General features: G+C 35.2%; 4 protein-coding genes across 4 annotated transcripts; 2 read left to right on the top strand and 2 right to left on the bottom strand.

The window, feature by feature from the left end:
* Positions 1–570: 570 nt before the first annotated feature.
* Positions 571–3,740, bottom strand: LOC104724719 (aluminum-activated malate transporter 14-like). The gene is made up of 6 exons (XM_010443263.3): positions 3,377–3,740; positions 2,858–2,998; positions 2,387–2,659; positions 2,007–2,128; positions 1,761–1,904; positions 571–1,612 (listed from the first exon to the last, which is right to left on the bottom strand). Exons 1-6 carry the CDS (start codon positions 3,663–3,665, stop codon positions 932–934), a joined length of 1,650 nt encoding a protein of 549 aa, XP_010441565.1. The 5' UTR covers positions 3,666–3,740; the 3' UTR covers positions 571–931.
* A 2,963-nt stretch (positions 3,741–6,703) lies between these two features.
* Positions 6,704–8,673, bottom strand: LOC104724717 (uncharacterized). Its single transcript, XM_087473280.1, has 2 exons — positions 8,038–8,673; positions 6,704–7,158 (listed from the first exon to the last, which is right to left on the bottom strand). The coding sequence occupies exons 1-2, from the start codon at positions 8,302–8,304 to the stop codon at positions 6,985–6,987; spliced, it is 441 nt and encodes a 146-aa protein (XP_087329406.1). The 5' UTR covers positions 8,305–8,673; the 3' UTR covers positions 6,704–6,984.
* Positions 8,674–11,114: 2,441 nt separating this feature from the next.
* LOC104724716 (AP-2 complex subunit mu) lies at positions 11,115–14,348 on the top strand. The gene is made up of 13 exons (XM_010443260.3): positions 11,115–11,401; positions 11,589–11,766; positions 11,905–11,995; positions 12,108–12,202; positions 12,353–12,442; positions 12,528–12,576; positions 12,670–12,808; positions 12,886–13,002; positions 13,074–13,164; positions 13,256–13,398; positions 13,494–13,608; positions 13,697–13,741; positions 13,961–14,348. Exons 1-13 carry the CDS (start codon positions 11,319–11,321, stop codon positions 14,039–14,041), a joined length of 1,317 nt encoding a protein of 438 aa, XP_010441562.1. The 5' UTR covers positions 11,115–11,318; the 3' UTR covers positions 14,042–14,348.
* A 7,329-nt stretch (positions 14,349–21,677) lies between these two features.
* Positions 21,678–26,526, top strand: LOC104724715 (ubiquitin-like modifier-activating enzyme atg7). Its single transcript, XM_010443259.3, has 11 exons — positions 21,678–23,306; positions 23,605–23,822; positions 23,909–24,155; positions 24,260–24,357; positions 24,442–24,737; positions 24,826–24,970; positions 25,050–25,397; positions 25,484–25,612; positions 25,705–25,820; positions 25,896–26,058; positions 26,156–26,526. Exons 1-11 carry the CDS (start codon positions 23,168–23,170, stop codon positions 26,330–26,332), a joined length of 2,076 nt encoding a protein of 691 aa, XP_010441561.2. The 5' UTR covers positions 21,678–23,167; the 3' UTR covers positions 26,333–26,526.
* Positions 26,527–27,719: the final 1,193 nt, after the last annotated feature.

Here is a 27,719-nt window from a genome sequence, read left to right as displayed (position 1 = left end):
TTGTTGGAACAATAATTTGAAATTTCATAAAACTATTCGAAAAGGAGATGTGAATATTGTTTACATCGATCTTTATCCATTTTAAATATACAACTATAATAGAAGAATAAGTCCCCCTATTTATAAATTTTGAAACTGTTTTCCTCTGTGGGATCAATGATTCACTTAATACAAAAAGGTTACAGGGGGACCATATAACATGCTATATAAATTTTTGTTTTCAAATGAAACTATGTAAAAAGAGAAAATGTGAAGCAGGGTCGTGCTAAAATATCTAAGAAACCCCCAAAAAAGGTTACATCTTTTTCAGTAGTTGGTTCAGAAGCTTATAGATTTATGATATTGTTTGCACAAACAAAAAAGATTTATGATATTTTATTTTTCCTTTAGATGCTGCATTATATTATGTGTATATTTATAAATAGAAAGTATTGTAAGCGCTGAGAAAACACATAAGTGGATCTATGAAGCATTTGAGTGGAGTACAAGGATGACTCTAGCTGGTTTTACCTGTTTTTTTCACTGATTTTCAAATTCTGATATTAGATATGACTTACCAAAAATAACGACTTTCACAAGGTAGAAACTTTTTTTAGCGAACCCTTGAAAATCACCACCTCATGTTACATATACCAAATATATCAATTCTCATCATTGCGAAAAAAAAGAGAATCAATCAACCACATCAAGACTAAACCAAAATAAATAAAACCAGAAAAAGCCAAACCTCATCAAACGATTGGTTCGATCTTAACTTCTTAAATCTAATTATACACTATATAATCCGAAATCTGTAGCTCAATTGGTGTAGTAGCTAGCCACCTAAGTAACAAGAGGTTTTAAAGATAAGGAGGTTGAATACTAGCGACGGTCTAAAGAGATTATGGACATGCATCCATGGTCCAAACCAAAACTGCTCGCAACCGCACTTTCACTCTATGCCAACCACTAGATCAGATGGCTTCTCGACTCGAACCTCTACATCCTTCTTATCAACGCTGTTATCATACTCCTTAAAGCAAGCTATCGTTCCTAGCTCCTCCACTTCCTCGATCACATTGTCAAGCCTCGCAACCATTTCCACTAGAATTGACGCAAACGCGGCAAACGGTAACGCCTCAGAGAATTCAAGACTCGTCATCACCACAATCATACTCAACTGTTGCCTCAGAATCTTTCTTTCGCTAGTCGCTGCCGCAGATCTCCGTTCTAACGTATCAGCTCTCAATCTAGAAAACGAAACGTTTGGTCCAAAACGCGACATCCGTTCACCGCGTGGCGTTCCAGTGTTTGGATCAAGACGTGTTCCACTTTGTTGAGAAGCGGCGTCGTTTGTAGCTTTATTGATGTTTTGTGAAACGTTTGTGGTATGTCTACCGCTATTTCCTTGAGAAACACTGCCATTTTGGTCAGAGCCGAGGAAGAGTTTAGGTTGTGATTTAATGGCTATGTTGAGATCTTGTAATGCCACTTGGAGACTGTCGGAGAGAATCTCCGGTGAACAGTGACGTCGGTTTCGAATACTTGCAGCGAGTTCCGACAAAACCTTGCAGATTTCTCCGGCTAGTCTTACGCAAGGATCCTTAAAGAGTCCACGAAGAGGCCTCGGTGTCTTCAAAATTAACATAAACAGTATTATAAATCAATATTATTAACTAAATATATATAGGTTATAATTTATGTACTCAATGTTAGTCAATAATATAATTAATATATATTTTCAAAATAAAATAATGATGTTTTTAAAAAACTTAAGTTACCTGAATTTCGGTTTTTAAGCAACCATGAAGAGCAACAACAGTGTAACCAAACTGACGAAGAACAGATCCAACTTTCACGTAATGTTTCCATGGATATCTATGGCAATGTCTTGTGTGTCTTGGTTCCCAACTTGCATACATTGCCTATACACACATGATGACATACATTCAAAAATTTGTTTTTGTTGTAGTGTTGAACTTGGAAGAAATGTTAGATCGATATATATATATATATAGATAGCTTACGAGTGCTTCATCGGTGGATTTGGAGTCCAAAACAGTCTTATATCCGTTATAGATCGTGTCTTCTGACAAATCTGATGTTTCGTTCTCTTTCTCCTCCTCCTCAAAGTACTCATTCACACATGCTAATAAAAAATACCGTATTAATCAGCTTAATTAACTAATTAGAACAAAGTTAGAAATTTGCACTTAAAAAAATAATCTGAAATCATTACCAATACAAAAATATCGTCTTTAGCAAAATCTCATAATTTATGATCGAAATATCTTTGTTTTACTATGTTTCTTGATTCAAAAAAAACTCTAAATTGCTAAAAGTTTTACACATTATAAAGGACAAAAGTATTTATATATCAACCTATCTATAATATTGAAGTAGGTACCTTCGATGGAAGAAGAGAGGCCTTGCAACTTAGCGGCGGTGGATTTGTGAAGGTCCTCACCAGACCATATAGGAAAAACCAAAAGGCTCATGAGGAGGCAAATACCAACACCCATGGCTATAGTATAGAACCTCTCATGTGCAATCTTGATCACAGTATCAACTCTATAACTCGACACTGTAATTAGATTGAACGTCAAGAGAAATATAAGCATGCCGTAATCGTAGTTCTTTTTTATGTATGGAATAAATCTCAAATATGTTATCAAGGCTCCTGTTACATAAAAAAAATGTATAATTAATACAAATATTAACTGTCGAGACAAATGTAGAGAGTGATAGTTTAATAACTTTTGGAAATTATTCATTTGTTTGGATCTATGTAATTAATAATTTAATTAATACAACGTGGGTTGATTGTGAAAGTAATTAAGAGAGTGATAAACTGATAAATAAATATCTAAGTACATACCAACTATGAAAACTGAAGCGCCAATGAAAACAGCTCGGAAAACCTTGCCGGAATCATTAACGACAAATTCAATGAAAAATGCCAAAGATCCTGCAATCAGTGTCCCTAGTCCTCTATTAAGCCCTTTGCACAACGTTGCACCTGAATGAATTAAACACCATTTACATCATTAAAACCATATACAGTAATCATACACAAGATATTTAAACAATACTCACTATAGCTTATGAGTAAATTATCTTTGTTGATGTTTTTGGTTTAAGATATAGCACTAGGTTTTGTAAGTAATCCCGGAGATAATCAAGTCCATGGATGATGAGTAGTTTCTCGAAAGTCCACCATGGATAAAGCATTGAGACCAAATTTCAAATGATCAAACAATCCACGCATTGCGGTTTTGACCCTAGCTAGATCCATATATTACCATGCCACCACAAATTGTTCATGCATTTGTACATAAAAATAAAAAACCAAAAATAAGTAAAATTTTAATCTTAAGTGTTTTGACTTATAATTTACCTACAGAGAACTCGAGGACGACCACGACGGTCATGACTGCCCAAATAGCACTGTTTCCAATGCCTTTGAAGAGAGGCTCCATGAGATACAATAAGGAAACAAGTGTCAATGAAACTCCTACTTTCAAAGCATGTTTCACTCTCCTTGGATCATCTTTTCCAACCTTCCATAGATTATCTAGAATCTTCTTGATCTTCTTTGGAAGTTCCAGAACCTTCGTCTTCATCTTCATCTTTGTAGAGCCTTCCCCATCCATCTCCATGCTCCTTTCATGGACCCTGTTCGACATTTTATTTTGTTGTTCTGTTTTTTTTTTTTCCTTTTGGGTCCAAATGGAGAAATATTGAATATGAAAGAGTTTTGGTGTTGGTGTACTCTCTTTATATAGTTGTATACATATACGTATGCTATATGCAAGGCATATACATATATATAAAGTAGTTGGCCTGGTAAAGCAAATAATGATTTAATACGTGTTTAACGTGTCTACATATTGTCTATATGTATGTTTGTGTGTACAATTTATTTACTTATGTTGATATAATTTTGTTGGGAGAGATGACGGTCCTGATTTTTTTTTATCACAGTATTTTTTACGTTAATGTTTTTTTCTGAAAACATAGAATTTATCCAAGAAAAAAATTATAAAGTTAAATTTTGTATTTGTCTCATTCATTCATAACCTTAAGAGAGCGGATGGATTTTAGAATAATTATGTTCTTGTTAATGTACAAGTGACGAGAGATTAGATTGGTTTTCACATGACTCAATAATTTAATGTGTGAATAAAGATTATTTTTATTTTCTCTTTTCTCCACATAAAATTAGGGAAATCAAGAAGTCAGAAAATACTTAATTAGTGGCCGCTCATTGAAAAAAAGGTATTAGTTAATGGACGTTCCATAATCCATATTGCACTTGTAACATAACTTAAAGATCCGAATAATTTTTAGATTCACCATTCATATGCATGCATGTGTCACTCACTGATCAATTCATTCAACATAATAAAAAAACATCGTTGTGCGCAGATCTTGATCATGTATCGTCTTATTATCCTATATAAAAATGTTTTCTCTGACATAGAAAATTAACAAATCTGCATCTGAATGTAGGCAGGATACATAACTACCTCTCTTTAAAAATCGTGGTGGTGCTATAGAATCATAATACAACCAAAAATTATATGTGGTTTCAAGTATCAGACAAATGAATATGAGTTGGATTTTTACAAGTTTCCTTGTCGTTTTATAACCTAACACATTGAAAAGCTTAATTGATCTTATACACAAGCGTAAAGAAATTTGATTACGTGGGTGAGAATTTGTTATCAACACGACTAAGACTTATAATTTGTCGTGTTAGGTTGAAATAATACTATTTGTTCACACAACCTGGTGACAGCAGAAGACCGAAAAAGAAAGAAAATATTATCAAAATAGTTAATTAAACTGATATATCTATGACTCATCGACGTAATAATCATACAATTACTAGTAAATACTAAATAAGTAATCATCAAATAGCAAATGTATATTTTAGTGACGGCGATTAGGACAGACCTAATAGAAAATTAAAGCCTACTACTAATGATATGGTTTCCTCGTAGATATTTTAATTGTCACCCTAAGTCCTTGGCCTTAAAGTATATACTATTAAGTTTTAAATTGCAATTACATTGATACCGATGTTATAGCGATTGACTTAACATAATTTTACAAGAATATTATATTAAGACCCGTGGTAGAGCACAGATTAAAATTTATTTTATTTATATTGTAAATTTTATATAAAATATAATTTATGTGATTGTTTTTAAAAGTTTTTTGGATAAAACATTATGCAATAAAATCATATGCTAAATATGATGGCTTGAAAAAACACTTATTTTGTAAGTTTTATATTGTTAATGATTCTAGATAAGTACTCGTGCTATAAAACTGTTTAAATTTTATTTTATACAAAATTTTGTATATTTTCTATTTTAAAATAAAATTTTAATATGTTGTATTAGGTTATATATGTGAAGTTATTTCAACAATGTATATTCTACATCATGACTTGAATGTCATTATAAGACATGATTTTGTAGATTTGAATTTAAATACTCAAATTTTGACCTGTTCAGTAAATTTTTTAATTCAATAAATATTATTTCTAAAGAATAATATTACTAAAGCTTGAATATTTTATAGATTGAACAATTCATACTTGTTTTTAAAAATTCAACTTATGGTATATCCAGAAATAAAACTATTTTTTAATTATAATAAATAATATGATAATTTATTTATTTCACAAAATAGATTCATATATAAAAATGAGAGGTGAAGTATAATGATAATTAACAAGTTAATATGTTAAGTTAGATATCAAAAATTTTATTTGATGAATAATTTAATAAAGGAAATTAATATGATAAGTTAGATGATATGATTCTTTAGAATATTCTCTTTTAAAATTCTCAGTATAACCTATTTATAATCAATATAATCTATCATTAATGTATAACCTATTTGTAACCAACTTATTAAAATTATATAGTTTACAAAATAATATTGTGTACTTCCGTTTTATTATAAAGGGATAGGAAAGTTTGTTTAATTTCATGCCGTTGAGCGCATTATAGTCTTGTAGATATTATTTTAGTTGTATGTTTTGCATCAATGAAAGTCCAAAATAATTTCATTAAACAAATGTGTACTTTTTTTATCTATAGCGATTCGAACGTTGACACGTTGCATGTAAATTGTTCTATTTATTTTTTTTGTAATCAGTTTCCCCAAATTGTTTTATTACACCGGCGAGTTTAATTTCGGGATAGGTTTGTGACAATTAAGTTATTTACCTTCAAGTTTAAGAAAACTAAATTTTTTATTTAAGTGTAATATTGGTTTTGAATCTATGATATATAATTTGAGGTAGTTGGAGAGGAGACGATTAGAGATATATAGAGGAAATTGAACGGTTGAAATGAATGTACGTAATAAACAGGTTGACACGACCATAATCATGTTTTACAGTGTGTTTTAAACCAAATGTATACTCTTCTTTCATCTTTAGCTCATTAGCCGCTATCTATAATCTATCTTATAATCTTTTCCATAAATGCTATAAATAAAAGTCTTTATTTGCTTTGTTGTATACATGTTGATCCATTGTAGATTTGCATTTTCTCTAGCCTACACCTTTTCAGTTGGTTAAGCTCAAATTCGTTTTATCTATTTTTTTTTTATTGATTCTTATATACAACTGCAACAAGAATCAAATACTATCATTCCTTGGTATTTTAAATTTTTAACGAGAACAGAAAATACATAAAATATGTAGAGAAAATGGAGGACTTGTATAAGAAAAGGATCAATACGTGTGCAGTGTGCACACAAAGAACTTGTAGTAGTAATACACAATTCCAACAATTGCACAAATACTTTTTAGATAATTGCAAAGAGAGTTACTGTCTATTTTCAAAAGCTAAATTCACAGTTAAATGACATTTTAAGTTCTCAAGAATCTAATGGATTGATCTCGAAATTAATTAAACACAAGTTCTAACCTTTTCCTGATTCAATCCCACTGTTCAGCCGAATCTTTGGTGTTCATTTTGTTCAATGCATTAATGGCTGAAGTTTCCCATCAGAAGATATCACTAAACCTTTCACTTTTGCAGCTTTTGTTTTGCACTTCCTTGGCAAAGTCTTGCTGTTTTGATCTTCCAAGAACTCATCTGCAACATCTCCGTCTTCATCAACCTTAAGCCGCATTGAGTACCAGCGTAGTCCCTGAGTCAATGCCATCAAGAAGAAATCAATGAACATATATACACATCATCACATTCGACCCACTGATACTATCTTCTTCTTGCTTATTATCTTCAATCTTACCAATACAACTAGTTAAGATTCAATTCTTTAACATTTCCATTATAGCCAAGGATTAATATCCAACCATCAAGCATGAGATCAATTACGTTTTGTAGATTAAAGTTTCCCTAGTAAACTGAAACTGAACTACTTGCTTCTACAAGTTTCCGTTCAACGCAACTAGTCAATCAAGCAAAGCTAAAACCTATGTCATGGCTTGGCATATCTTTAAGGACTATGCATTAATTTCACATACAAAGCAGAATGAATAGAGGGTTCAACCATTCAAGAGATAAAATCGCAGTGAACTAACGGTTACAAAGATACCTAATTCAATAAGATCATTCGACGAATTGGGAGAATCTTACAGAACTGATAAATCTAAAGCAATCTAAATATGAAGTTGTGTTTCTGAAACACAAACATATCTAAGCCAATATAGTAAAACACAAAGCAACGCACTGGTGCAGAACAGGATTCGACGGTTATCAACGTTCATCAATGTTAAACTAAGAACATAAATGTAGGCCACAAAAGACCAAGTGTTATCTTCCAAACTCTCAAACTCACAAACCAATTTATCATCCAAGTTAGTGTGCTCCAAACCAAAGACAGGAATTAACAATCATCCTACAGAACAAGCATGAAGCTGCAATATGTGATACCCACATTACACCTATTCATAAAAATTAACCATAACTCTCCCTAACAAGCACTTGAGGTATCCTCATGAGTTTGATCAATCCCTAAACTACCATTATACGTCACCAACCATCATAGATCAAAAAGAAGACTAACCTGAACACCACCATCTGAAGCAGCACAAGGCTGAAGAATAGGACCAGGATTAGACCGTTCAACAGCGACTTGAACAGGTACACCAAAACCTCTCCTTGGAAGTCCAGTTTCACGAAACCTCGGCTGATTATTATCCTCCCGACGTTTATCAACAGAAACTTTCGCACTGTTATCTCCACCATCACCATCTTCATCTCTTACAGCTCCATGCCCACCATCGTTATGCCCAAACCCAAGTATCCCCGTTAACTTCTTCAAAAAACCCATTAACCCCAGATATCAAATTCGATCCAAAGCCCTCAAAGTTAACACCTTTTTTTTTTTTTTTTTTTCTCAAATAGATGCTCTCTCCCAAAATTAGGGTTTCGAATATCCCTTTTCTTCTCCAATCGATTTCTACTTTCTCCGATCGAGTCTTAATCCAATAATATTCATTTAATGTAGCTAAAAACCCAGAAATCTCTGTCCTTTTATCTCTCTCTCTCGTCAACACTGTTTATCTTCTTCTTCTTCTTCTTCTACTGCAACAAATTATATTAAAAAAATGAAATATTTTCTTTTTTTTGGGATCAAAGATGGAAGTGGATCGAGCAAGAGATCTTCTTCTTGTTTTTACCCTTTTTCTATTAACGGCGCGGTTTTATAAAATTAACTTTATTATTGTTTTTTCATGGGAAAAAATCATTGTTCAAAAAAAGCGCTAGCCGTACAGTAACCCAGCGCCTAGCGCCTAAAACACCTAATCGGAGCCTAGACAGTTTTTAGGCGATTTAGACGTTTATAACATAAAACATTATATATATAAAATTATATACAAATATATATTAGAAAAATTTAAAAAATTATAAATTATAAACAAAAGTAAGAAAAATACATTTATTTAAGTTATATAACAACATATAAACATTTATAATTATGTATACATATATAAAACTTAATAATTTAAATATATGTAGTTAAAAATCATAAATATATATTTAAATTAAATTAATATAATTTTAAGCGGTTTAGGCGGTCATCTAGGCGTCTGCTGAATGCCTAGCGCCTAGACGGCCACCTAGAACGCTTTCTTGAACACTGAAAAAAATTAACTTTTGCGATCATTACACATCAGAGAGCATTGACAAAAAAGTCTACAGCTTTTTTTCTTTCTTCAAACTTTTTTAGGTAGAAAATTTGTATTATGCACGGACAAATCTTATAATATATAATTTAATTTTATAACTTTTTCTTGGACAAACAATTTAATTTTTATAATTATTTGGTAAATTCTATGGTATCTAGTTTTTGAAATAATTATTTTTTTTTATATTTAATTTTTATAGATACAGTTTGATAAATTTTATGGTATTTAGTTTTAAAAACAGTGTTACTACTACACTATTTAACTAATAAGGGTTCTTTTATTTTTTTTATCATAGCCAACCACAATTAAACAAATAATCATATTATGGTTAACTCTTTTTTCTATATCACTTTTCAAAAATGCATACCCTTTTTTATATACAAAATGATTAAATTATAAACCCTATATACTAATTCTATTCCTTCAAATTTTATTATACCAAATTTTATGTAAAATAAAAAATTCTAACCTTAAAAAAATTCTAAAAGCTAATTGAAAATTTGTTAAAAATACTCCTTTTGAGATATTCCTTTCAAAAATATCATTTTTTGAACATTTTTCATTTTTACCCTCTTTTACACAATTACAATATGTTAAATTAATTTTTAGAAACTTTTTTAGGTTTTGGTTCTCTATTTTACATTTACTAGTTTTGAGAGGTTAAGGTAGCATGTCAATTAGAGCTAAATCCCGCAGGCTGGCCCGGTCCGGTCCTGAAAAACATTGGGCCTTTCGGGTTTAGCCCGTTTGGGAAATAGGGGTTTTCGAGTTTAGTCCAACCGGGCTCGGACCAGCCCGAAAAGTCCTTTAACAAATATGTTTGTACGTTTTTGTTAACATTTTTGTTTGATTGCAATATTTGATTAATAATTTATTGTAAATAAAGTTGTAAACTCTAATCCTAGTTTTCATATTTACTTAATTGCCATACTTAGTACTTTTAAAATTTTTATCTATGATGTTTTATATGAATTATATATTGGTTTATTTAGTTAAAGTATCAAAATTTTATTTAGTTTTAAACTCTTTCTATTAAATTAAGTTGGTTGTATTGAATATAGATGAGTTATTAAATTTTTGATTGATTTGTTTTATAGTATACCTTTGAACACTACTTTTTAAGGCTTATAAGTTTGAATTTTTGATCGGTAATATAAGCCCGAAAAAGCCCAAAAAGCCCTGTTAGGGCCGGACTCGGGCTTTGAAATATAGACTATGAAATATTTCGGGCCGGATCGGACTGGGCTCAAACATATGCGGACTTTACGGGTTTCGGGCCAAACCGGGCCAGGCTAGCCCAATTGACACCCCTAAATTAAAGTTTAATATTTGGAATTTTTTTTAACTCTCGATTTATTATTGATCGCAAATTATGAGAACTATTACATATGATTCTACCATGGAAAATTCTTTCCGACCCTATTAGATTCACTACATACACTCTTGCTCTCGCTCTCCTGCTCTATGCTCCTCATGGACACCTCCTTCTCTATGTAGAATCATGGCGAACGACGATAATTGCGCATCACTGGGAATCGTCTGTAAATTTGCCTCCATTAATCTGCACAATTAATAAATCTTATTATCTGGGGCTCGAACTCTAGACTTCCTGGTGTAGAAGCATTAATGAACCGTAGGCTAACCATTGGGCCAAGGGACTTCCACTAATATTTGGAATTTAGAACTTAAAATTTAGTTATTTTATATATTGAAATTTAGTTGTTTTATATATTGAAAAAAAGTATTTTGAAAATAAACAATATAAAAAAAGTATTTATTTAAAAGTTACAGAGGAAAATTGTTATTTTTGAAAATCTCTCAATTTCGAAAAACTGTAAAAAGTCTAAACAACGTATCTACATGTAGAGATTTATACAACGTAATTTAGATGTGATGGCCCGGTATCAAATAAGAAAAGGCCCATTAATATATGATCGGCCCATTTCAATATGACGACTCAATCATGATTTTAATATTTTTCTACTTTCTATTTTTAAATAAAAAGATTTTTAATATCGCATTTCAGTTGTTTCAACTTCGTCGTCGTCTTCCTCCTCGCTGCTCCGTCGCCGAGATCTCGTCGAAATTTCAAATCTCCTGAAATCATCAGATCGTCTAATTATCCGATCTGCGCTTCGAATTCACTGGATCCAATATGCCGGTGGCTGCTTCCGCCATCTACTTTCTGAATCTCCGTGGCGATGTACTCATTAATCGCACATACCGAGATGACGTCGGGTGAGAATGAGCTTCTCCTTTTCTTCACCTTCGATCCGTTAAATTTCCGAATTCGTTACATTTCCAGCTCTGTGTGTGTGTGTTTGTTCTATCGCTTCTTAGTAGTCCACTTCGTTTAGGACTTTAGCTTGTTTGATTTGAGATTATGGATTTGTTTTTGATTTCTCGAGCTGTTTGATTCTTAAAGGGGGAATATGGTGGATGCATTTCGTACGCATATAATGCAGACGAAGGAGTTAGGGAATTGTCCTGTGCGTCAGATTGGTGGCTGCTCCTTTGTTTATATGCGAATCAGCAATGTCTACATTGTCATTGTTGTCAGTAGCAATGCTAATGTTGCTTGTGGATTCAAATTCGTTGTTGAGGTAAACTTTGGTTTGGTTTTTTAGTTTCACTTTCATTTTTCAGAATTGTTTTGGTTCTTGTAGAAATTTCAAGAGAGTCAGATTGATTTTTATACAGTTTTTGACTTAGTTACTACTGATTTTGATTGACATTATCAGGCTGTTGCTTTGTTCAAATCATACTTTGGTGGAGCGTTTGATGAAGACGCTATTAGAAATAACTTTGTTCTGATTTATGAATTGTTGGACGGTAAGTAAGCCTGAGTTATGTTTTCTTCAGACCTGTTCGGTTTTATTACTTTTTTTGGTGTTATTTTATTATATGGAAACACCAAGGATTGATATTTGGTATGGAATTGCAGAGATTATGGACTTTGGCTACCCACAAAATCTCTCCCCTGAAATTTTGAAACTTTACATCACTCAGGAAGGTGTACGGTCACCATTTTCATCAAAGGTAAGAGCATCTATTAATTTTTGTATACAGCAGATTTTTAATTGTTAGTGAATGGTTCTTACAAGTGAATCAGTAGTCCCCGTAATAAATCGAAATTATGTTGCTCCTTCACTTCATATGTTTGCATTCATGAGCATATTTTCATTACAGCCAAAGGACAAGCCTGTTCCAAATGCAACATTACAAGTTACGGGTGCTGTTGGTTGGAGAAGAGAGGGCCTTGCTTATAAAAAGAATGAGGTAAGTGTTGATTTTCTTTTTGTGTGTACATAGATCTGCTTAGGTTGTGCGGACATGATGATATTATGTATTCTCTCTAATGCAGGTGTTTCTTGATATTGTGGAAAGTGTAAACCTTCTGATGTCCTCTAAAGGTAAATAATTGCCTTTTCTAAAAAAATTGAAGTTGTCTTTCTTCTTGATTCGCTTTGTATGACTCTTGTTTTGTACATTATGAAAACGGTTAGGCAATGTTCTTCGGTGTGATGTGACGGGGAAAGTTTTAATGAAATGTTTCCTTTCGGGAATGCCTGATTTGAAGTTGGGGTTGAATGATAAAATTGGTCTTGAGAAGGAATCAGAAATGAAATCTCGCCCAGCAAAGAGGTAGGCTTTGTTAAAACAGTGAATATCAGTAGCCACTGACTTTTCTTTGTGTTAACTGACTCGCTCGTTTTGTGCAGTGGTAAAACCATTGAGCTTGATGATGTCACATTTCACCAGTGTGTGAACCTGACAAGATTCAACTCCGAGAAGACGGTCAGTTTTGTACCACCGGATGGAGAGTTTGAATTGATGAAGTAAGTTTTTAAAATGTCCGCTGTGCAAATTGTTATGGTACCAAATGTGTATTAACTTGATGATGTCTCAGGTATCGAATAACAGAGGGTGTAAATCTGCCTTTCCGCGTATTACCAACAATCAAAGAACTTGGTCGTACACGTATGGAAGTAAATGTCAAGGTACATAGCTTTTCTCAAAGATTAAAGCAAACAAAAAAAAATGGCTTGATCTTTACTCTCTTAAATCTGTTCCCGTGTTTTGTCTTTTCAGGTCAAAAGTGTGTTTGGTGCTAAAATGTTTGCCCTTGGGGTCGTAGTTAAAATTCCAGTACCAAAACAAACAGCCAAGACCAATTTTCAAGTGACAACCGGCCGCGCTAAATACAATCCATCAATCGATTGCTTGGTTTGGAAGTGAGTTTATATAATATTCCCTCAGATTCATCTCTATAATTCTATTTGTTGGTCTTTTTTTTTCAATAATTTGGCTTCTCTCTTTTACTCTTTAGGATAAGAAAATTCCCAGGACAAACAGAGTCCACACTAAGTGCAGAAATTGAGTTGATCTCAACAATGGGAGAGAAGAAATCTTGGACAAGACCTCCAATCCAAATGGAATTTCAGGTCAATCTTTTTCTAGTGGTGGCACTGTTAGATAGAGCCAGATTTGTTTTAAGTGATTTTTAACCGTCTTAGCTTGGTTCTTTTCTAGGTCCCAATGTTTACAGCATCTGGTTTGCGAGTTCGCTTTCTCAAGGTACAACGCTTTGATTTCTATACTCTTGACAGTACCATCCTTTCAAAAATACAATGCAGAGTCTTTAAGTCATTGTGCAATTAAATCCGTTCAATTCTTTTATGTGATTTGTGTTTTGCTTCATCTCTGCTTATGGTCTTGGAAAAATTGATTGCTTTACTTAGCTATCAAATCTTCACTACTTCTTTGGACCTGACCGGTAAGTGGAATGATTGACAGGTATGGGAGAAGAGCGGTTACAACACGGTCGAGTGGGTTCGATACATAACGAAAGCGGGATCTTACGAGATCAGATGCTGAATAAAAAAACACAGTTCAGGTTCAGTGAAATCAGACTTAAAAGTTTCATGGCTTCTAGTTTCTGTTCCTTATGCAAAACAAAAACAAAAGAGTTAGATATGTTTTAATTTTTATACCTTGTTTATGTTTGTTTTGTCCATTAGAGATCTGTGTTAATATGATTTCTTATGTCTTAATTTGGTATTGAATTTTGTTTCTCTTTTTTTTTGTTTTCTCTCTGTTTGTGAATTTGTACGAGTGTTTAGATTAATTTTGGTGTATTCAAACGTGATATTGAGTATTTGTGAAAAAGCAGTCGGATTTTTTTGTTTTGTTTGTTTAATAGTATAATTGGGTGCAATATTTAATGAAAACTAGTTTTACTTTAGAATAGCTCGAAGCTTGTTAGTGTTACAATTATTTTATGAATTGAGGAAGATTACGGAATCAACCGGTTACGTAAAAACATAGTTTATATTCTAAATTATTTTCGGATTCTGCAAATTGAAGCGATCACATGTCTGCTACTTCTTAACAAACCAATGGGGGAATTTGAAGTAATAGATGATTGTATCATAAATGGAGAGCGACCAGGCGATAACGGCGCCGACTTCCTTGTCTCTTTAGATCTGTGAAGTTGGAAGCTTTCCTCGACTCTCGAGTGTTTTTTTCTCCCTCGGTTTAAGCATTGGCGTAATCTTCTTTTCTTATTGCAGTACCGTTTTGTTTCAGAATTATTCAGTTTTCTGTTCTGCTTACTTCCTCATTGATTGAGAGCCTTTGAACATGAATCGAGATAGGGATTTGAGAAGTCATGAACAGAGAAGGTCGGATGGTTCACGACTTAAGGAGAAAGCATTAAGCAGTGGACACAAGGAGTCCAGATCTGAGCAGTCTAGCCGCCCAAGAGATGATTTGACGAGTCAAAGACTCTCTGTGACCGCCGCGGGGTCTAGTCGGAGTGGAGAAGATGAGGAAGATATCATACGGATCCCTCGATTTGATAATTCTGATCTGATAGCGAAATTTCAGAACTCTCTCGTGGGTAGGATGTTTCACACTGGCAGCCGTAGCATCGATGCCCGAAGGAAAGAATCTGGGATGTTGAGGGGAGAGTTCAAGGAACAAACTTGGGTAATGGGAAATTCCAGTTTGACTTCGAAGACGGAGCCGACCTGGAAAAAATTCTGGCAAGAAGGCCATGCCACTTTAATCAATGGACCTTTGCTCTGGAAAGATGGGAACCAAATGTCAGGGAGGATTTCCCAAGCTCAATGGTTTTCTGGGTGAAAATCACGGGTATCCCGAAACATTACAGGAAGCTTGCTGCATATCAAAGTATTGGAGAAGCTCTAGGCACAATGATAGCGGTTGATGTAGCTGGCGAAAGAGTTAGAGTCTCTCTTAACGGGGATTTGTCGTTACAGTTTGAACGAAAAGCGGGTTTCGATAATGGAGATGTGGTGAAGGTGTCTCTTGTTTACGAGGGCCTCTTTTGGTACTGCTTTACATGTAAGAGGATCTCCCATGAAGAGAGGACCTGCCCGCTGCTGACAGAGGCAGACAGAGAAAAGAACAGAAGACTTCGGGCAGAAGCATATGCGGCTACAGAGGAGTTCATGAATCTCTACGGCAACCATCAGGTTCGAGATTCTACGAGAGCAGAGCGTGACATAGAAGGTAACAGAAAGAGAGAGGGCGACAGGGAGTCTCCAAAAGGACGCCCTTGGGAGCGACGGTTAGTGCGGGATGATGTACACCATAGGCAAGAGATTAGACAAAAGAGTATCTGGCAACGGCTGGATGCTCCGAGAGAGGCCAATCATCCCCGATATCGGGAGAGGTACCATCCTTATGGTGAGGGTAGGAGAGACCGAATTTCCTCTAGAACTGAAGATTCACTTGTTTCCGTTTCAAATACACAGAGACGATCAGACAGCCGGGGAAATGGGTTATATGAGCTGGAAGAGAAGGAAAATAGGCGAAAGGGGAAGGAGAGAGTTGAAGCTTCTGACTCTCAGCGTACTATCTCGGATCTTAACAAAGAAGGGTATTACAGACCCCGAACTCGACCTGGAACTACTGTTAGGGATCACGGACATAGGTTCAAGGATCGTTCCCATAAGAGCTGGAAGGAGGACTATACAGTGTCATATAGACCAAAGAAAAAAAACCCTCCTGTCCCCATGGACAAGACTCCGACTGTGAGGATCAATCCAACTATCATAGCTACTACTAGTGGGGCTGTCCCCCTCCCACCACCACCTCCAATTCGGGATATTCTCCCTTCACAAGTCAACAAGGGTTTATCTGTACAACAGTCTGATAAAGGGGACTCGTCCATGGAAAATCCGACTAGGGCTGAGGCGAAAGATACCTCTGATACCGGTTCTCCTGAAATGGATGCGGAGATGATTGATAACGATGATCTTGTAGATGAGGAAATCCCACAGGATGAGCCTATGGCCGTGGACGATTATCTTCAAGAGATGGGGTTGCTAAAAGATGGAATGTTGGTTGATGCACAACCGAAGAATGGTGCTGAACAAATTGAAGCAATATCTCAGTTATCACCGGTTAAGAATGTACAAAAGAATCATGGACCTTCTCGGTAACAGGTAACGGTAAAAGCGAAGGGGAGTTCCAAGGTGAGTTCAACAAAGACTCCCTCCCAAGAACGGGGCCCTGCTCTGGTAAATGACTCGGCTAAAGAGGCAAAACCGGGCAGACAAAGATCTCCACGAGGTCCGGAGATTAAGGGGATTGCGTCGAGGAAGACCAACGCCCTTAGGGGGAGATCATCACCAAAAAAAGTGGTTTCCAGTAATCGCCCAAAAACTCTTGTTGTCCCTCGCTGTGAGGTGTTTCCTTCTGCAATCAGCAAGAAGTCTTCTGCTATTTTAGGTTCGGTGGGGTCCCAAAAACCACCCAGTACGGATATATGAATGCAATAGCATGGAACTGTCAGGGAGCCGGCGCTTACCTGACAATTGAGCACCTACGGGAGCTCAAAAGATGTTTTTTTCCTTCTTTCTTTTTCCTTTCAGAAACAAAATAAATTTTCTTTTATGCAAAACATTCAAATTTCTTTTGTTTATGATAAGTTGTTCACCATGGAACCCTCGGGTAGAAGCGGTGGTCTGGCATTGTTTTATATGGAGTCTCCTGCTGTGAAAATTCTATATTCCAATAATCTAATGATTGATACTGACAACCATTGAGGGACATAAGGTTTTTATGACCTTTGTCTATGGTGATCCGGTTATCGCTTACCGTGAAGATGTGTGGGAAAGCTTGACGAGGATGAGTATTGATAGAGTGGGAGCATGGTTCATGATTGGGGATTTCAACGAAATCATTGGAAATCAAGAAAAACGTGGAGGGCACCGTAGAGCGGAGGCTACGTTCATTCCCTTCAGGACCATGCTGGCGAATTGGGGTATGATAGAGTTTCCTTTTAAAGGCAACTTCTTTTCATGGGCTGGACGGAGACGGAGGGGCACAGTCCAGTGTCGATTAGATAGAGCTGTGGGTAATGAAGACTGGCACAGCATTTTTCCCACACCGATGTGGAGTATCTAAAATTATGGGGTTCAAATCATCGACCAGTATTGGCCAAAATAAAATCAAGGAATCACCGATTCCAAAAAAGTTTTAAGTTCGATAAAAGGTGTCTCGGGAAACAAGGGTTCCGAAAGCTGATCGAGGATAGCTGGAAAGAGGTGAACCATTCGGTCCCTCTAGACTTACATACTAAGATTGCAGAATGCCGTAAAGCTATGTCTCGATGGAAGAAGAACAACCCGTCAAATTCATAAAGAAAGATCGACGAGCTCAAAACTAAAATTGATTAAGCCCAAAGTTTGGATTCGGTTACAACAGAAGAGGAGCTGCAGTTAAAATGGTAACTTTGCACAGCGTTCCGAGACAAGGAGATTTACTGGAGACAAAAGAGTCGGGCAACGTGGATGCCCGAGGGTGATCAGAATACCAAATATTTCCATGCGACTACTAAATAAAGACGAGCCGGAAACCGGATCATTAGTATTGAGAATGGCGAAGGAGGCCTCGCGGAATCGGACACATATATTGAAAAAGTGGCGGTCAACTTCTTTGAAATGCTCTTCTCCGCTTCGAATATAAGTGGTATCGAAGAGGTCCTTCAGAATGTTACTGCAAAAATCTCCCCGGAAACGAACAGATGCTCACTCGGGAGCCATCAGATGGCGAGATCAAGAAAGCATTATTTGGGATAAACCCACACAAGACCCCTGGCCCAGACGGAATGACAAGCCTTTTCTACCAGAAGTTCTGGCATGTGGTAGGGAAGGATATCATCTCTATGGTACGGGAGTTCTTTGAAACGAGGATTCTTGACCCACGGCTTAACCAAAACAATTTTTGTCTGATCCCGAAGAATGAGAGACCAAGAGCTATGACGGAATTCAGGCCGATAAGCCTTTGCAATGTGAGCTATAAAATCATAGCCAAGGTACTTAGCAACCGGATGCGGAAAACTCTCCCGAAGGTTATTTCGGAGACACAATCGGCCTTTGTGGCTAGGCGATTAATCACAGATAATATCCTACTGGCACAAGAAAATTTCCATGCTTTGAGGACAAACCCTACGTGTCGCACAAAATTTGTAGCTATTAAGACGAACATGAGTAAGGCCTATGACCGGGTGGAGTGGTCCTTTCTAGAAGCGGTGATGAGGAAGCTGGGCTTTGATAGTATATGGATTGGCTGGATCATGAGCTGTATCACTACTGTCTCTTACAAAGTCCTTTTAAATGGAGAGGCAAAAGGAAACATAGTCCCGTCTAGGGGACTACGGTAGGGAGATCCCCTCTCTCCCTTCCTGTTTATCATATGCACTGAAGCTTTGATTGCCCAACTTAAAGGGGCTGAAGAAGAAGGTCACCTTACGGGCCTAAAAATTGCACAAGGAAGTCCCCCGGTATCACACCTACTATTTGCTGATGATTGTCTTGTCTTCTGCAAAGCGGACATCCAGCAATGTACTGAACTTTTGAAAAATATAAATAGCTATGGCTTGGCATCGGGTCAACAACTAAACCGTGAGAAGTCGGCCATTCTTTTTGGCAATAGAGTCCCATCGGCCACGAAAGCAGAGCTCAAAGAGGCCATTAGTATCACAAAAGAGGGAGGCATGGGAATGTATCTAGGATTACCAGAATCAATTTGTGGATCTAAACAACAAGTATTTTCCTTTGTACACGATAGACTGAACTCAAGAACTAACGCATGGTCGGCAAAGCTCTTATCGAAAGGCGGTAAAGAGGTTCTCATAAAATCGGTAGCTCAAGCTATCCCGTCTTATGTTATGTCCTGCTTCATGTTGCCTCAGAATATCATCGGTAAGGTTAGGGGAGCCATTGATAAATTCTGGTGGAGTACCAAGTCTAATAGTAAGGGCGTTCATTGGATTGCTTGGGACAAAATTTGTGTCCTGGTGGATAAAGAAGGCCTAGGCTTTCGAGACCTCAAAGAATTCAATCTGGCACTATTAGCAAAACAATTATGGTGACTACTTAGATATCCGAACTCACTTCTATGTTGAGTCCTTAAAGGACGCTACTTCCGGTATTCGAACCCGATGGATGTAAAGAAGGCAAACTCCCCATATTTTGGGTGGCATAGTATTATGGCGGCAAAACCTCTGCTTCAAAAAGGCCTCCAGAAAAACGTCAGGTCAGGTTTCAGCACACGAGTTTGGGTAGATAATTGGATCCCCACAATACCTGCTAGGCCGGCGAAAGACAAAGGTGGACCTAAAGATCCAAATCTCTACGTAAATCACCTTATTGATTTCGAGACAAAGGAGTGGAAACATGGAAAACTGCACGATCTAATGGATCCTCAAGATATTCCCTTGATATTAGGTTTAAAGCCAAGTAGAACATTTATGCTGGATGATTATGTCTGGATACATACGAGGTCAGGCCAGTATACGGTGAAATCAGGGTATCTAGTTGCTACAGAAGAGACTATAGGGTGTCAGGAGGTACTGGAGCCAAGTCTAACAAAGTTAAAGAGTCAGGTGTGGAAGCTTAAGGCGCCGAGAAAGATTAAACATTTCATTTGGCAGGCGATATCTGGTTGCATCGCCTCTTGTAGCCGGTTAGCTGATCGCCATTGTGGAACGGATAGAACATGCCCGAGATGTGGTGCTGATGAGGAGTCGATAAATCATGTACTGTTTGAATGCCCACCAGCCCTCCAGGTATGGGCTTTATCGCATATTCCGACAGCTCCGGGGTCTTTCCCGTGTTCATCTTTGTACTCAAATCTTGATTTCCTCTTCTGGGGTGCAACAGACCAAGGTATCGATCTTTCTCTGGTGGAGGTGTTCCCATGGTTACTTTGGTACATCTGGAAGGCCAGAAACGATAAGGTCTTTAATAACAAAGACATACTGCCGTCGGACACTCGAGACACCGCATACTCAGAAGCTGTTAGCTGGAAGCTAGCTCAGGAAATGGGACGAGCAGAGATAGAGGAGGATGAGACGGAGAAACCAGTGGCGATGGAAACACAAGGCGATGCTCCAGTGTGTCGCTTCGACGCTTCTTGGAAGGATACTGATGGTACAGCAGGTCTGTGTTTTGAGCTGCAAGGTGCCCTGCAAACGGTATACGGTATCAAAGGACTTTCACGACAACTTTCTCCCCTCCAAGCTGAGCTGGATAGACTGCTTTGGGCGATGGAGACGCTGCTCTTAAGAGGCTATGATAAAGTGAGATTTGAAACAGACTATTCAAGTATTCCCAAGATACTCGATGAGATGGAAGACTGGCCAGCCTTTGCTACGGAGCTGGAAAATTTCATTAGGCAGAGAAAAAGTTTTTATGTTTTTCCAATCAATTTTAATGTTAAATTTTAATTTTAGAGACTACATGATATATATTTTACATTGTTCTTATTTTTAAAGATTCATCTCCATTATCTAATTTGGATTATCATCTTATAATTAACTAATCATTCTCTCCTCTCCCACCAATATCAAATTTTGTTATATCTCATATGTGTTGTAAGAGTTTGATTCTAAATTTTAATTTAGAAAGTATTATATATTTAACATTATTTTCAATTTTTATTTTATTTATATAAAAATAAAATATTACTTTTATATTTCTTATCTTTCTAATCTATTCATATTTATTTTTTAAATTTCTATAGTTAAATTTAAATTCATATATGTTGGTTTAACAAAAAAAATCAAGTTTATATGAAAATTAGATGTTCTTATTCCTTTTAAACAATTGATGTGTAACATATTATACTTTGAATCAAACATAAAAATTTGTTTGTAACTCCCATAATAATATCATAGTAGTGTTTTCAATGAATTTAATTTAATATAATAAAACATGTTAAAAATGTATTAATATGCATATTTTAATTAAACAACACATTAAATTATATACATTAATGCATATTTCAAATTCATTCTTTAATTCTAAATTGTAACTGAAATTATATAAATTGTGAATTGACTTTTTATCCTCCATTCATTTTCATTTAAACACACTATTAATTATAATTGTAACTCTTCTAATTTAATTATTTTAGAAATGTAACTTCTATCACTTTTTATCCTATAAATAACCATACTCACATCCTCCTCCACCATATTCCAAATCCTAAATATTTTCTTTGTTATTTTATAATGTTCTTGCATAGGTTAAAAACCCAAATAAGAGTTTGATTATATTTTTTGTTTACTATATAGTTTACATTGTTCTGAATTTTATTGTTTCTTTGTTTTATGTACATCTTCTTTTCCTCTTTGTTTTCTTATATTATTTTGATTTAAATACATATGTATTCTAATATAATAAAATTTTGATGACCATAATAATATTTTGGTTATAACCATCTCATAATAAGGGAATCAAGCTAAAGAAAACATCTTAATTCTTTACTTTAGATGTTTGATTAGTTCTTACAAATTCATGTTTATTTATTTTATTCTTAAAATTTGAAATGTTCTCATGAAGGAAATTTTTGTAATATAGTTATCAAATCAATTTTTTAACCTCTCACTTACATCCAACAAAATTGTAATACATTTATTTTAGAATAATAATCATTATATTCAGTTTGTGATTCAACATATAATGATATAAAAATCACTATTTTTTAATTTAATTCAAATATGTACTTTAAAGATTTTTCTATATAAAAAACAAATTGATTTTTTATTTTTTTATATAGCTTTTTACTACAAGGATTAAAAATTATAACTAAACCTAGCAATATATCTTAAACTAAGGGAAATATACAAAAAAACATTTTTTAATTGTATTTTAAAACTTTGATGCACTTCATATGATTTTATAGGGAATATGTATTTTTTAACTTTCAAAATAGTTTAGCTTTTAATTATTAAATAGTTTAGGTTATGTGTTAGTTTATATGAAAAACTTAAATATATATTTAAATCACATAGTATTTTTTTATTATTAAATAATATTTTATTACCTTAAATGCTCAAAAATACTAATGAAAATTATTATCAAAGTTGAACAATAAAAAAATAAATAAATTTAAGAGATATGTGTAATGTATGTATGATTTTTTAAAATAAGTTATATATATTTTGATATTGTATGATTTGAATAAATAAAAGTGTAAAAAATGTTAATGATATTTAAATTAATTTCTTAAGTATTTTTTATGATTATCAAATAAATTTAAATTAATTAATATATTCTATTATATAACAATCCGCGCATTTGCGCGGGATATTACCTAGTTTAAATAAAACACAAGGTTTATATAATATATTAATATTAATACTATAAGTTGTTTCTTTTGATCATTTTGATAAAAATTTAATACAAAAAATTAGTTTTAGATAATTATTCATAAAACCTGATAAGCTTTAGTTTACAATTAATATATCTAAGATACAGTATTTTTCCTAATTATCTTTGAATGAATCTTAAAATAATCTAAGGAAACTCGACTCCTCTAGTATACGTCTATTTTCTAGTAGTATATATACGAAAATATTTCAATTTCCTTGCACGACTCTTCTTTTTCTCTTCTCTCCGTCATCGTCGTCTTCTTCTTCGTCTTACATACGAAAATTGCAATCTCATAGAGATAGGATCAGCCATGTCTGAGAAAGAAACTTCACCAGCCATACTTCAATTTGTTCCATTGAAAAGTTTAGTCCAAGAAGGTTTCTGGGAGAGCTTCTCCTCTTTGAAACTCGATAAACTCGGAATCGACGATTCTCCTATTTCAATCACCGGTAAAATACACAAAACACGAATACCCAATTCATCGATTTTTTTTACAGAACTTTTGATTTATTTGTTTCTGGGCAAAGTTCTCGTGATCCGTTTAGGTTACAGAACAAAACAAAAAAGTTGACATCCCCTGTTTATTTTTGTTTTGTTTATCGTTAAAAATATAAAATTCAGATTTCGATTTCCTCTGTTTTGTTCGTTCGTTAGTAGAAAATCCAGATTTCAGAGTTCGTTATTGTAATGTGATTGGAATTAATGTGCTTTTTTTTTTGTGTTTGGAATTGGAATTGATAATTTCAGGATTTTGTGGACCATGTTCACATCCACAAGGCTCAAATTATTTGAGACTTTCGTCAGAGTCATTGCCTTTAGATGAACAATCATCGATTGCTAGTAGTACAATCATCCATGGAAATAGGAATAAGTGTCCTGTTCCTGGGATTTTGTATAACACCAATACCCTCGAAAGCTTCGATAAACTTGACGAACAAAGTCTGCTCAAAGCAGAAGCAAACAAGGTTAATTCAAAAACTTATCTCTGACTTGGTTCTCATCAGTTCTTTTGTGGTGAAGTCTAATCTTATTTTGTTGGTGAAATTTATAGATTTGGGATGATATTCAATCAGGAAAAGCACTTGAGGACCCTGCTGTGTTATCAAGATTCCTCGTTATCTCCTTTGCTGACCTTAAGACATGGAGTTTCCAATATAGGGTTGCGTTCCCTGCGCTTGTTCTTGATCCTCCTGCAAGTTTGGTAGAAATAAAGGCAGCTTCAGAGTATTTTAGTTCCGAAGAGGCGGAATCAGTGTCTGCTGCTTGTAAGGATTGGCGCAACTCACATTTAACAACCGGTACTCAACATTCTTACTTTCTCTCTTTATGATGTACTATTATTCAAGTTCAATTAGTAGTAGTAGCTGATCTGTTATGTATCCGTGTGTCTTTGCTGCTGTAGATGTTCCATTCTTTTTGGTTTCGGTTTCTTCTGATTCAAAAGCTAGTATCAGACATCTTAAAGACTGCGAAGCGTGCCAAGGTGATCATCATCAAAAGGTAATGTGTAACAACTGACTCTTTTAGTATACGTTAAAAAAACCAAGAAAGAAAATTCATCTTTTATCTATCTTTCTTCTGCAGTTGCTTTTCGGTTTCTATGATCCATGTCACCGTCCTAAAAATCCTGGTTGGCCACTCCTAAATTACTTAGCACTTATTCGCTCAAGATGGAACCTCGAGACAGTTCGGTTCTTGTGCTACAGAGAGAGTCGCGGTTTCCCTGACTTGAACCTTTCCCTTGTTGGTCAAGGCTTAGTTACACTTTCATCAAAAGAATCAGCTGAGACTGTACCTAACTCAGTGGGATGGGAGCTTAACAAAAAAGGGAAACGAGTACTTCAATCCATTGACCTTGCTGATTCCATGGATCCAATAAAGTACAATTGTTTTTGCTTTGTGTCAATGATTTCATCAAATAAAATAGGTATAATCTTATTAAAAAAACGGATCCTCATCCTTTCGCAGGTTGGCGGCTTCTGCTGTTGATTTAAACTTAAAGTTAATGAAATGGAGAGCAGTACCCTCTCTTAACATAGACGTTTTGTCCTCTGTCAAATGCCTTCTTCTTGGAGCTGGTACATTGGGCTGCGAAGTTGCTCGTCTTCTTATGGTATGTATTGAAGAGAATTCAAAATCAAACAATTTTTACAAACTAAAATCTTCTTAGTTGTTCTTTCTCTTTCTTTTAGCGTTGGGGAATCCGCAAGATCACCATTGTTGACTATGGCAAAGTAGCTATGTCTAATCCAGTCAGACAATCCCTCTACACGTTTGAAGATTCTATAGGCGGTGGCGAGTTTAAAGCTGTTGCTGCTGTTAAACGCCTTAAACAGGTATTTCCAGCAATGGAACCTAGTGGAGTTGTTATGGCTATACCGATGCCTGGACATCCGATTTCTAGCCAAGAAGAGGATTCTGTTCTCGCAGATTGTAAACGTCTTAGCGATTTGATTGAGTCTCATGATGCCGTGTTCTTGTTAACCGATACAAGAGAAAGCCGGTGGTTACCTTCTCTTCTTTGTGCTAATGCGAATAAGGTAACTCAACTCTGTTCTCTTTCTTTCTATCTATCTTGCTGGTTAAGTATAAGTATTAACAACAATCTGATTGATTTGAATTTCAGATTGCTATAAATGCAGCTTTAGGTTTCGACAGCTACATGGTAATGCGCCATGGCGCTGGCCTGACCTCCTTATCTGATGAACAGAGACTTGGATGTTACTTTTGCAACGATGTGGTTGCACCTCAGGATGTAAACTCCCTTGGCTTCTTTGGTTTTGTTTTGTGATACCTCTGGTTCAGTTCTGATTCGTCCTGACCCCGCTCTTTTCTTGTATTTTGCAGTCAATGACTGATCGAACTCTAGACCAGCAATGCACTGTTACACGCCCAGGTGTAGCTCCGATTGCAGGAGCCCTTGCCGTTGAACTCTTAGGCGGAGTCCTACAACACCCACTTGGGTAAGTCTTTCGTAAAATCGAATACATTGAGAATTCAATCCTCAGGCTTATCGTCTTACATATGTTTTATTACAGTATCAATGCAAAAGGCGACAATTCGAGCTCGAGTAATGGAGGAAACAATGATGATTCGCCTCTCGGGGTATTACCTCATCAGATTCGAGGCTCACTTTCTCAGTTCTCACAGATCACGCTGCTTGGCCAAGCTTCCGACAGCTGTACCGCTTGCTCTGAAACCGTAAGTTTTTTCCACATGAAAACTCTTCTAACAGAACAGAACCGTAAGCTCTCGCGAAGCTCGACCATAACGGTTTTTTAACTTTTATTATATTCAGGTGATATCGGAGTATCGAGAGAGAGGAAACAGTTTCTTACTTGAAGCTATTAACCATCCTACATACCTGGAAGATCTCACCGGTTTAACCGAGCTTAAGAAAGCTGCTAATTCATTTAACCTCGACTGGGAAAACGATGATACTGATGATGAAGATGTAGCTGTAGTAGATATGTAAAAGTCAGATTTATAACCCAAATGTCCATAGAGTAATTCACATTTCACAAGATGACTTTTATATGAATCACTTAATAATCATTTTTTTAACTACAATGGAAAAAAAAAAAAGCTTGCAAAACTAGACCCTAACTTGAGTCATTTGTAAGACTAACTTCTCTTTTTCTTTCTCCAACATTTGTCACTTTCTTCTAATTAAATATTTATGTGTTTATTGTATTTACAAAAAAATGTCATTATTTCTGATTTATTTGAATTTCTTGCGAAAATGTTTATTACATCCATATCCTCATATTTTTCTTTTATTTACGGCTGTGCCACCGCCTTCAATTTTCCAACAACCATGAACAACCAAATTTGAAGCTCTTAATGCTTCAACAACCCGAATTTGTGAACTTAAATAACACTCAATGCTATGAGAACTTCATTTTCTTCCTTCTCCTCTCCATTTTAATCCAAATTTTTTTGCAAGTGTGTTCATCTTGTTATATGTCGTGATTGATTAAATTGGTGCTGGGTTTCTTCCGTGCTAACTAACGACGACGTCTTCGGTGTTTGACATTGCGAAACAACCACCGATAAGGTTATTTTCCGGTAGATTTCACGATTTTCTTTGATTTTTTGTCGAAATTAGACTTCATTTGTTAGTCCAACCGTCATAATATCATGTAAAGTCTATTATGTAGTCAGTTTTGCAATTTAAAATTTATCGAGTTTCAAGTCCATAGACAGAAATTTCAGTCTCCCTAATTTCATTTAAAAACAAAAAAAATATGGTTTATACTGCATTATATTCTTCTCGTCGGATACTTCAGTTGCAGTCTACTAAAGTGTATTTTTGCAATTGACCAAATTTTTGACTTTTTAGTTACGACTGCCGGACGAAGTCTTATTACCATAATAAAAGAGTAGACTTCTATATTGGCTATTTTTGGGGTTGACCAAAATATTAAAACATTGACCAGAATATTATTGATTTAAAATAAATTAGTTGACTGCAAAAGAAGTCTTCTAATTAACTAAATTTAAATGTTGGTCAACCCCAAAAATGACCACGGTAGACTGCAAACGAAGTCAACGTGTCTGGAGACTTCGTTTGATGTCTACTTAGGGAAAGTCAAACTTGGTCAATTGCAAAACTAAAACGACAAAGTCTACTTTTTTAGTTGATGGATAGATGAAGTCTACACTTTAACTAGAAGTCTACTACAAAGTCAATGGTTTGGTCCATTGCAAAAATAGCCATAGTAGACTGAAATCGAAGTTAACTTGTTGAACTTTCCTTTGAAGTCAACTAGGTTTTATGAATTTAATAGCAAAACTGACCAAAAAATTAACAAAGGAAGACCACAAAAGAAGTCAACTAACCTAGTAGAATTCGTCTGAAA

The sequence above is a fragment of the Camelina sativa genome, chromosome 11 (genome assembly GCF_030686135.1).
Source record: "Camelina sativa cultivar CO46 ecotype springtype chromosome 11, ASM3068613v1".
NCBI lineage: Eukaryota > Viridiplantae > Streptophyta > Magnoliopsida > Brassicales > Brassicaceae > Camelina > Camelina sativa.
Note: the sequence above shows the minus strand (reverse complement) of the source record. Positions and strands in the feature narration are given on the sequence as shown.